General features: G+C 33.6%; 1 protein-coding gene and 1 non-coding gene across 2 annotated transcripts; both read right to left on the bottom strand.

The window, feature by feature from the left end:
- Window positions 1–7348: 7348 nt before the first annotated feature.
- Window positions 7349–10973, bottom strand: LOC110999370. The gene is made up of 3 exons (XM_022268384.2): window positions 10911–10973; window positions 8831–8925; window positions 7349–8555 (listed from the first exon to the last, which is right to left on the bottom strand). Exons 2-3 carry the CDS (start codon window positions 8915–8917, stop codon window positions 7401–7403), a joined length of 1242 nt encoding a protein of 413 aa, XP_022124076.1. The 5' UTR covers window positions 8918–8925; window positions 10911–10973; the 3' UTR covers window positions 7349–7400.
- Window positions 8631–8749, bottom strand: LOC123689242. Its single transcript, XR_006750265.1, has one exon. It is a non-coding gene; the product is annotated as a 5S ribosomal RNA (ribosomal RNA).
- Window positions 10974–11272: the final 299 nt, after the last annotated feature.

The following is an 11272-nucleotide window of genomic DNA, read 5'->3' as shown; positions in this document are numbered from 1 at the left end:
AGGATTGGGACGGGTGCGTCTGTTAAAAAATCACAGTATTAAACATAGTTCGATCCTGGCGAAACGATTCAGATGAACCGATGAAAGACACGCATATGTTAAAAAGTTATTACTCATTGAAGTAGAGCATACTTACCCAGAAGTTTATGGTACAACATTTTCACCGTACACACATTACGAACGATCAGTGGGCATTATACAGCCATGGCCGCTCTCGTGTCGATGGGACTACTAACAATAAATACTCGACGCCACTCATAACGTATCAATTGTCTTTTATAGCTGGTACCAGTATTATTTATGCACGATATTATCTTGTCAAGCCGGACGGGTCATGTCGAAACCGTTCGGATATATCGTCTGCACATCCCTTTGCCAGTGTTTTTACTAGAGTACTTCCTTTATAAATAAATTTAAATGACCTGACGATGTCAGCACTAAAGTACATATTTATTTACTAGTAAAGTTATAGATACATATTATAAACCAAAACACTTAGTCATTATACAAAGCCAAAACAGATTCGAGTATTTTATAAAGATTAACAAGATAAAATAGAAAATAGAAAACATAATAATAATTATTTATTTATTTTTCTCCCGTATAACATTTACAACAAGAAATAAGAATACAGTTGTGTCGGTATTGGGAGACTGGTTTCCAAACTTGGTAAGAACCTGTGATATGGATAACCAGGCTTCCATTTCCTAGCAATGTCAAATTGAGTAGTAACAAAAGTACAGACATAAAATGGGTAGGCAAAAAATTTAACGTTTTAATGAGGAAAGAAAAACAAAACAAAACAGTCAACTAGTTAGAAGTTAGTAGAAATAAAGTTGTATGCATGTTCTTAAGGGTGTGTGTATGTGTGTGTGATAGTGGTAGAGGGTATGTATGTATGCATATATAAAAGTAAGTATAGTATAGTATAGACAAAAAAAATGATATGAAAATTGATATTTAAGAAACGACATTAATACTAAATATTTCAAAGGTAAAACTTAATTGTTACCGCTAAACAAAGTCAAAGTCTTTTCCCGCATCTTCAAATATCCTCCTCATATCCTCTGTGGTGTGGTGGGAAATATCGATATTCTAATAATCAATATCATAGACAATACTCGAAACATTGGCGAATCTTGGCGTAATTGGCGTTCGTACGAGGTACATGGAACAATTCTTCAATATCTTGTCTCATACGTACCTATTCTTAGGGAAATTAACGACAACTGGCTTGATTACAAAACAGCTCGATGGTCGATTTTATTAAGCGCACGAGTTTATTAAAAACTCAGTAATTATAAAAAAATTGCGTTTTAATACTAAGTTTAGTAAAAATAGGCTCTAGTTTAACATTAAATAAGGACAAGTCGAATTACAAAGTAAAAAAAGGTTTGTCTATCTATAAATTTCATTTGTGAGCCAATCCGTTATATACGTTATTACCAAGTCTAGATTAGATGTAAACTCAAAATCAGTTTTTATCTCATCATCATATGAATAATGTAAATAGAAGAAAATTATATGTCTATTAGATAGTTATTTAACAGTAATCCACAACAATTGACAACAATAATTTTGAGAAATTCTAATTAAAACTGCGTTCGGCTTAGTATGGGTGACCAGCAGGAGACAGCTTTTAAGAGAAAAGTTTGTTATTTGCACTGGGACATAAGATTCCGTGTTATATTTTTTTTAAACTATGTTTTAAGCTGTGTAACTTTAACGCTGCCAGTATCTTCGGAACCTTGCCTAAAGGGACTCCTTTTAATAATATATTTTAGTGATTACATTTTAATATTAGAATTATTTACTGATACCTAAATTAAGTAATGTAATATAAATAATTGGTAGGTTACGTAATAATAACCAGGCGAAAACTTTATGCTACAATATTCAGATAACTCATCGCATACAAAGTACGAAATTGAACATAGTTTTCAAAGCCGCTAACAACTTCTTTGGCGCCGTAAATCTCATAATACCGATATTTATTTTAATACTCGTTCTTGACGACAAAATTCTTCTCGGAAAGCGAAAAACACCTTCGGACTGCCTTATAAAGCATCTAATAAAGTGTCTCATAAAGTAAAATGAGCGACTTCGGTGTATATGAGATATGGGTGGAGATGAGCATAAGGCTTGCGATAATAAAATGTGTTAAACGTTGCGCTCAAATTATTTGTCTTATATATCGGCAAGTGTATTTAGTGAATGAAACTCCTATGTGTTGCGGAAATAATTTTAGATTGTAACGTTAGATAACAGTTTATACTAAAAACTAAATATGTATATTTGGTATGATAAATGAAGAGTAATTATAATTAATCAATAATTATTAAAAAGGCACTCTAACGAAACATAGATACTTACAGTGAACACACAACATACAAAAACACAAACCATGTGCATGAATGACAAGTGTGCAGATTTAAAGGGTTACTACGTACAATGTTATGTTATATATAGAGAAAATCTAAAATTAAAAAAATAAATAAGAATCATGACGCAGTGGAAGAAGGCTCTGCTAATGACTCTTTGGTGTAAAGGACGAAAGCAAAAGACGTTAAAAGCTTTTCGACGCTCGTACCGGTCGTCTTTAAAAGCCTATGAAGCTCTTTCCAAGAAAAGCTCACGAAACATTGTCGCGGACATAACTGCGCATAATTTATGGTGACAGAGGCCGGTGACACATCCGATTATATCTCTTAAATAATGCCATTGTTTATTGCTAAAATATGGCTAAACACTCATTTGCATGGATATTAAGTTTTTGGTTTTATATTTAAAAGCTACGTCATTTATAAAAATTAAAATAACATAGAAATCTTTAATAATCAATATTCGTAGTAGAGACGTAGTGCTAACTGTAAATAAGATGAGTTGTTCGTATTATACCTGCAGGCTGCATCTGAGTTTCATCAAAGAACATCGAGGCAGAATACAAAATATCACCCCTATCTCCTCGACATCTGTCGTAGCATCGTAATAATAATTGATCCACAATCTCAGATTGAACACAATCTAAGATGAGACCGTTACAGTCGTTCGATCTATCTGCATCCCAGTAAATAAACCCTACGAAGATAATCCATTTTTGGCGATAGATAGAATGCAATCTCTTCGCTCTTTACACTCAGATTTCATAATCAATATATACCAAATAAATAAATAAAACCGTACAAATAATATTAAAATATGCATGTCTATGTTTAGAACATATCAAATTGCTTTTTAATTGTTGTAAACACTGGTGTATGTTAAAATCTTAAGACAGGATATTGGCACAGTTGAACTGTCATTTTCATACAAAAGCCTATCCACATACACCGATCCGAGCTACCATGAATAGTTTGTATCGACGGCTGGCTATTACATTCTGTCGATTTGCACACTTTTATTAATATTTGGATTAAGATGTCTATCTCACATGGTGAGAAATGGATTGAGATAGGTTACTAGGCGTTAGCGCGAAGCTAAGCGCGCTTTCCTTAAATCATAAGTATCGACTGTAAATTTAATCTAGGATTAGTTATGCGGAAAATACTTCAAAATCTTCATCCGCTAATTAGTAGTAAAATAAGTATTAATTCCGAGCATTTATCTAGTCAAACAACTTAAAACCCCTTTTATATTATTTAAGTTTAATCCTAGATAATCGGACATATCCATTTCGGAGTTAATTGGCACGGGACAAGGGACAATGAGTGTAAATATTAACGATGTCCGGAATTACTGAATAAATAATGTAACGGTTAGTGTATGGGGTTAAATTATCAATTTCACGAATCTTGGGACCTTTAACCTCGTTTAAACTTAGTTCACTAAAATATAGGGTTGCTACACATTTGAGAAGCGTTTAAAGAAAAATAATAAACAAGCTTTGATGAACATAAAATTTATACACTCGATAAATATAGTTCCTACTTTACAACGAACCAATCATCAAATCGCTTCTTAATAATATATTGATATATTTGTAAGGTTTTTATTTATTTAGGTACTTAACGCCCTTTACCCCAACTTACATTGAAGAATTTCTGTATTCAACTACATATTATTTTGAAAACTCATACTTTTCTTGACATCGCAGGTAGGCTCCGAGTCCGCTGTTTCCACCGTATTTTGGAATTCTACTGGCCCGAGATCTCCAACGAACAACTCTTGGAGCGCTACCGAGAAAATCCAGATTAACCAGAAGATGAAGTGATACAACTGGAACTAGATAGGTTATACACTCCAAAGAGATTCCAGCAGCTAGCAGGTGCTTAATTGCACAGGGAAAGTAGAAACGTGAATATCCCAAGCAAATCTGGCGAGGTACAGTTGCAAAGAGATCCGGAAAGACTTGAAGTAAATTGCAAAGATTATAGAAGTGTTGCAGGCTCACGACTGAGCCATGAAAGATAGGATGGGAACAGATTATTAAGTTAAGTGTCGGGGCATAGTTGTGTATTTGTTTATTTAGTTAATGTTTATACAATTCAAGACATGTAAGTGGAATTTATAGAATTTCTTATGTTAAAGAAATATAAGTTTATGTTGCCAACCCTAATGTCACCCCTGTCTTGTATGCGACTATAACATAAAAGCAATTTAGCAAATTGTTATCAGCATGTCAATGGTAGGACTATCACATAATTAAATTATTATAGTTATTGTTTAATACGGCACTTAATTTTAACGTGTCCAAATTGGCATTGTATTTAAAAATTATCTAATATACTCAGATAGGTAGTTTTGTATACCTAGCTATTATTATTATACATATAAAATTCATGTCATGAAAAATATAGAAGAAGCTTATGTATATATAACGCGTTGGTTTCATTTAAATTAAAAAATTTGTTCCATTTTTAAATTCAAAATCCGATTACTTAACTGTAGTTGTTATTATACATTTTTTATTTATTTGGTAATTAAATATTTGTATTTTGAAGCTATCATTCAGATTCTCTCTTCTCTTAATATTAGATTTTAGATTTTTTTACTTTATTTTGGTTTTGTAGTGTACATTGTAAATGTAATTTTATTTTTAAGTTATGCACTTTACCATAAGTATTTCTTTTTTATTACTACAGTTTCATGGAAGAGATTGCTTGTTAACGATAAAGCTGCCTTCCTTAATGGTAGGTATATGTACCAATAATGTAATGCCAGAAATAATTTATAAATAATATATTTGTGTCTTTTAAATTGATGATATAAGTAAATTTGTCGTTCTTATTGTACTCAAGTATCTAGATCTTATGTAATAATTATAATAAGTTATGATTTAAGATTATATCCATTTTAAAAGTAGGTCTTAATTGCTATGCTATTATTGGTTAGTATACAAAGAGATAGGAGCTCTTGGAGGAGGAGAGTGGTGATTGGACAGAATAGCAACTCTTTAAGATATACGTGTTCTTTATGATCAAAACATAGAGGATGCCATTGGTGCTATACCTACCACGACACATCAAGGACGCCATCCTTTTCCGAATTATGGCATTTAACCCTTTATTTTCGGCAAACATGCTTTAGCTCCAAACATGTTCCGTATATTTTACCGTAAGTTTTTTTTATATTTTGTGTACAGGAAATATTATATCGTTCTAAAGAGATACCTAATACCCCGGTATAACCCTTTATCAAACAAGTTACCCAATTAGCTAAACAGTTTTGGTCAGGATTACATTCAGAATCAAATATGGAACGTCAGAAGAAGAGAAAAGGATAATATAACAATTAATATAACATCATTATTTAAACAAATGCTTTGTGCTAAAGTAATAAATAAAAATCTATTTTAACAAAAGTTGGCACGTTAAAAAGAATTACAACACAATTTTTTTTCACTACACTACAGTTCAATAATTTTGATTTTAAATAAGGAACATATTTTTAAATATAAATGGAACCAACGCATTCTTTATATTTTAAGACTTGCGCAATAACATCTCATATTTGTATATCTGCTGTCTATGCGATGAAGACATTCAGGCTTTTTACATATTTTTACTCCTTACGTGAAATATAATTTAGTAATATTTTATATTTTAATTCCATACTCTGCCTTTGCTGTCCGTACATAATATGGTCCCGTAATGAATTTTGCCTCAAGACAGCCTCTGTTTGGCAAATTATGTAATGCGGTACGCCCCGGGGTCGCATCTGTCAACCCTTTCCGTAACTATGATTTTATTATGAGAACCATCTTGGTCTATTGTTTATTATTATATATGGGTATTGTCTCTAAATTGATTAATCATTTTGAATAATTAGTTAATACATATATTTATATACATATCATAAACCATTTTCACCGTGTGGATTTATATTTTAATTTAGGTATATTTAGAATTTATAATTTAGATTATAATTTAAGAAAACTGCTTAAGATTCTTGTATTGTTTTGATTAAAAAAATTACTTGTAAATTAAAATTTAATGACCGATTTGCTAAGAATTACCTATAAAGAAAAAATATATATATTGAATTGAACATACCTAAACTCCTTGACAATACGGGGCTTAACTAACAGTGATGACACAATCTGTCAAAATCCTAATGGTTTTCAATGTTTCATCCCTCACTGGGACCCCATTTAATTACGTGTAATTTATCGTGGTCTCATTAATCCGCGAACGCCTGTCCCTAACGTTTAAAATGTAGAAAAAAATACTAAATCTATTTCCTTGATTACAAGCTGTCATGTCGTAGGATTTTTTCTAAGCCCACAATTGTAATTAGTCAAGATGGCTTTGAAACTTCTCTGCGGTCTTATTCTGAGCAGGGTTTATGGATGATATATCCCAAATTAATTCATAATTTGTATATATGCTACAAAAATATGTATAAAGAAGTTAACTAATTACAAATTGTAGCCTACAAAATCTTTACTCATACCATAAATAGGAAATACTTGAGAGTTTGTAATTATTCAACTCATGAACTACTGGCAAAAACTTCGAATGGAATAAACTACTGCTTTAGTAGTAGTGTTATTCAAATTAATTTTATTGTGTATTCAGTAAATGCACATCTGAACTCCGAATAGGCCCGTATCTTCAAGTGGTGAACATTCATTTTCTTAAATGCGCAACGTAATTGGCCCCCACCTCGCGATGTTGCCAGCCACAAAATTTATTGCTTAATTACCTCAAGAAAACGCGTCGCTGCTCGTACATCCCGACAGATGTTTTTTATTCGCCAGGAAAAACAAAACGGTCCAAGAATGACATTAATTAATTCTTAATGAAATTCATCTTCACCCTCCGTGTTTTAATTTAAATGCTCGATTTATTACTTGTATAATTTGTCGCGAACTCTTCTCCCGAAATAATTAAAACAACCGTTACTTGTTACATTTATTCGAAATTACAATAAAAACTTGCCTGCTTTACATAATCGACGTGTCAGTATTTCCTTTGATACGAATTATCTACAGCGCTATGGAAAAAAGGTTCTTCGAATCTGTGGTAGCTATCATCTGATCGGCCGGGCTCCTTGAAACCTTTATGAGCTAATTGGTCATTAAAGCTATCACCAGTGTCGTGGTACTGATGACTATTTATCGTGTTCCTATTCCTGTTCACGGTCGGCTTGAACTTGTCATCTTTTTGAGGCAGGATCGGCGTAGGCGTTACTTTATCCTCAATCTTCTTGTCTTTATTGGCTGTGCTGGCGCCGGCTGAATCTCTATAACCAAATCTACGTTCGTCTTTCCTTACTGGAGCGTAAGGATACCTATTTCTAAATCTATAGTCGAACCGACCGGTTCTCGCACTATAATCATCGTCGAAGCGCCTGTACGGGTCAACGGAGTAGCGATATCTTAAATCAACGCTGGGCGGTGTGCGAACAACTTCAGGAAGATGTGCGTAGTATATTATCCGCTTCGGTTTCCTAGGCACATAGTTGTCGTATGTTTCGTCGTATCTGTCCGCTCTCGACGCGCCTGGGTAATACCTCTTGCGGTCGTATAGATCATACGGGTCGCGTCTATATAAATCGTCAGGGGCGTAATATCGATCATCGGAATATCGTCTGTTGTCTTCCGGGTAATAAACGGCTTGTCGTGGATACACTGGCTTGTACTGCGTTCTGTCTTCTTCGGGACGAACGAACTCGGTCCTTAAATCATCGGTACGTGTTGTTCGCTGGACGGCCTCTTTATCATTTCTCGATTCGGAAGCTTCTAACTGTTTGTTTTGGGTTACGAAGTTGACTCTGGGCATTCGTGAGTTGATGAGGTCGTTTGGAGGCTTTGGAGGAGTGAGTATGTCCTCTCGATGGACGTCGTTTTGGTTAGGGTACGGAAGTTTTACCCAATTATCATTTGACGCTCTCGCACCTCTGCCTGTTGGTTTGTCAGTGATAGCTTCTGTAGTCTGATAGAAAGGTTCAGGGGAGTGGTTGGTGATAGAAATCTTTGTGGTTGGGTCTTCAGGTGGAAGAGGCGCGGGTAGCCATGGTTGATGGTTAATGTCCCTCCGATTTTCAGTTCGAATGTTATAGTACTTTTCCTCTTCTATAACGTCTCGGCGCCCTCGTTGCGTTTCTTCTATCGCCTAAACAATAATAAAAATATTAAACATAAGAACTGCGATATATTTATAGAGATTAATATTTTAAAAAAGTAAAAAGGCCAACATCACGAGGTGTTCCCAGGCGGTCACCCATCCAAGTACTGACCTCGCCCGACGTTGCTTAACTTCGGTGATCGGACGAGAACCGGTGTATTCAACGTGGTATGGACGTTGGCAATATGATTAACAAATTTATGTGCTATTATAATTTATCTATTACTATGTGGTGTTAAGTTTGATTAATTTTAAATATTAACCTGAGTAGTTTCATCAGCTGCTTGCTGTATGTCAAATGAGACAACAGTATGTACGAAGAGGACAAATAAAGTTGCAATCTTCATCATTGTATCAACTGAAAGTAAAAAAAATGCCTGAATTTTTTTAAGATTTGTCATTAAAAGTACAAATTAACCCCAAATATTCACTATTCTACCACCAGACCATATTTAAAAAGTGACATTAGTACTGCAATTACTCTCGGTAGTGCATAATTAACGCGAAATAATTTAGCTTATTTTACGTTAATTAATAAACAAAATTTTCTCAGAAAAGAATCTACACTATAAATACAATAAGGTAATATAATTTAAACTTCTATTTCAAAAATATAAAAACCATTTGAATTATAATCCTCACAATCTCGTTGAATCAAAAATGATTAGGTAAATACGAATATATTGTAGGCTTTCATAGTGAGAGACGGATGTGAATAGTGATGGGATAGCGGAAATGGCGTCACAAGCCACTGACCATGAAGCCTGCCTAAATTATTTTATTTACTCTTATCGTATTAACCTTCGCCACGCAAAAATATAGCAGTAATATGAAATATTGTGTTAGGTATACTAGTGCAGGCGATTAATTACTAATTGCATGACATTCGCTTGTATGGTAATGGAATGATTCATAGTCAAAAATAAGCACAAACTATGTGAAAATCCATTACGTTTTTGATATTCGGAAGCCAAACGATATCTCTACTTTGATTCTTGTCCATCATATGCTTTTATTTATTTATTTACACACGTTGCAGTAATGCCTCAATACAGTTTAATCTAAATAATTAATTAAAAAATAAATAATAATAAATAAATTAAAAGGAGGTAAACTGGCGGTCTTATCAGCTTTCAGTGATATATATTGCAGGGAACCTCTGTCAGAAAAAATGAAATAAAGGTGATAACAAGAAGTGCGTACATACAATTACTTAGACTAAACTAATGAAACAAAGCTAAGCTATTTTAACATACGTAAGTGAAAGGGACAAAAATAAAAAGGACCCATGGAATAGAAGAAATTCATATCAGTTAGGGATACGATTTGGAAATTAATTCTTGAATATAAGAGATTTGAAGGTAGGATAATCTAAAAGACAGGAAGTGAATTGCAAAGCCTCACTGAAGACTTTTAAAAATGTTAATAAAATATTTGTATACTTCACAGTGTAATGTCTGATACAGGTCACATTTTACGTCCCATTAATCACAGCCTACTATTGGTTCATTGATGAAGCCTATTCACTATCGACCCGTCATCGTTTACCCATTGTCTGGCTTGATTGACCTACATTACAGTTTTACTATACATAAATGCAACCATTACAAATACCATATTGAGAACATAATGAATATTTTTATTAGGAACAAAGGACTTTATACATTAATTGTTGTTTCTACAAATACCTTGAATTTTATATAGAAGGCTTTTAAATGTAAAATTACGAATATAGAAATTAGTTATAGATAAGCGTGTAATATGCATGTGTTTCGTGGTGGATGAGGAAGGGTAGGACCTGAGAGTCTTCACCGAAAAAGTACGTCATAAATAAATGAATGATTTTAAAAAACTCTACAAAAGACAAAGGTTCTACTAAATTGTGACTAGGGCTGCCACCCGTAGGCATTAAACCCTTGTAAAGACCACACTGCATTTACTAGGCTAATAGAACAGTGGAGAAAAATTATTATATCTAGGAGTCTAGAAGGCCGTGACCATAAGAAGGTACAGTATGAAAAGATGTACCTATGTCAGGTGAAACTCTACCGAGGACAATAAAAGGTTCAATTAAAGTTGAGTGTGACCTTATCCCGGCCGATGCGCCAGATTTATCTAGTTATTAATGAAGAATGTTAAATTAACTATGTATATGTTATCAAACCATTATTTTTAATAGGCCCTACCATACCTAAACTAAGCAATAATAAAAATAATTGGTGCTAATATTTATTCAATAGTCCATCAATTGTAGACATATCCATACTATAACTCGTTAGAAGTAATTTTTTTATGAAAATATATTAAAATATATATAATATATAGAAATATAAGTATTCTTACCTGATCATAATCCCGATGTCAACAGTAGCAGCTTCAAACACGAAATGGTGTCCTGCACACCGCAAGTTCACAAACGTTCAATCATCCGTCACGGACCATGAGCTTTTTGTTTACCACCGTGGTTCCATTGTAAACAAAATTCATAACTCGGGAGACGAAATTTTGTTGGAGTATCAACGGCGGATCCAGGGGGGTCATTGAGGTCACGAAAGAAGCTGGTTCCAGGACTTAGGTGGACCACAAATTGAACATACAGCCAAAATCTGTTATAACGACATCGAAGAGCCTACTCATATTTGGTCGTAAAAACCGATAATCGTAACAGCCGATGACGTTGTTATTCAGAACCTAATACAATGGAA

The sequence above is a fragment of the Pieris rapae genome, chromosome 5, assembly GCF_905147795.1.
Source record: "Pieris rapae chromosome 5, ilPieRapa1.1, whole genome shotgun sequence".
Taxonomy (NCBI): Eukaryota; Metazoa; Arthropoda; class Insecta; order Lepidoptera; family Pieridae; genus Pieris; species Pieris rapae.
This window is presented reverse-complemented; position numbering and strand designations above follow the sequence as displayed.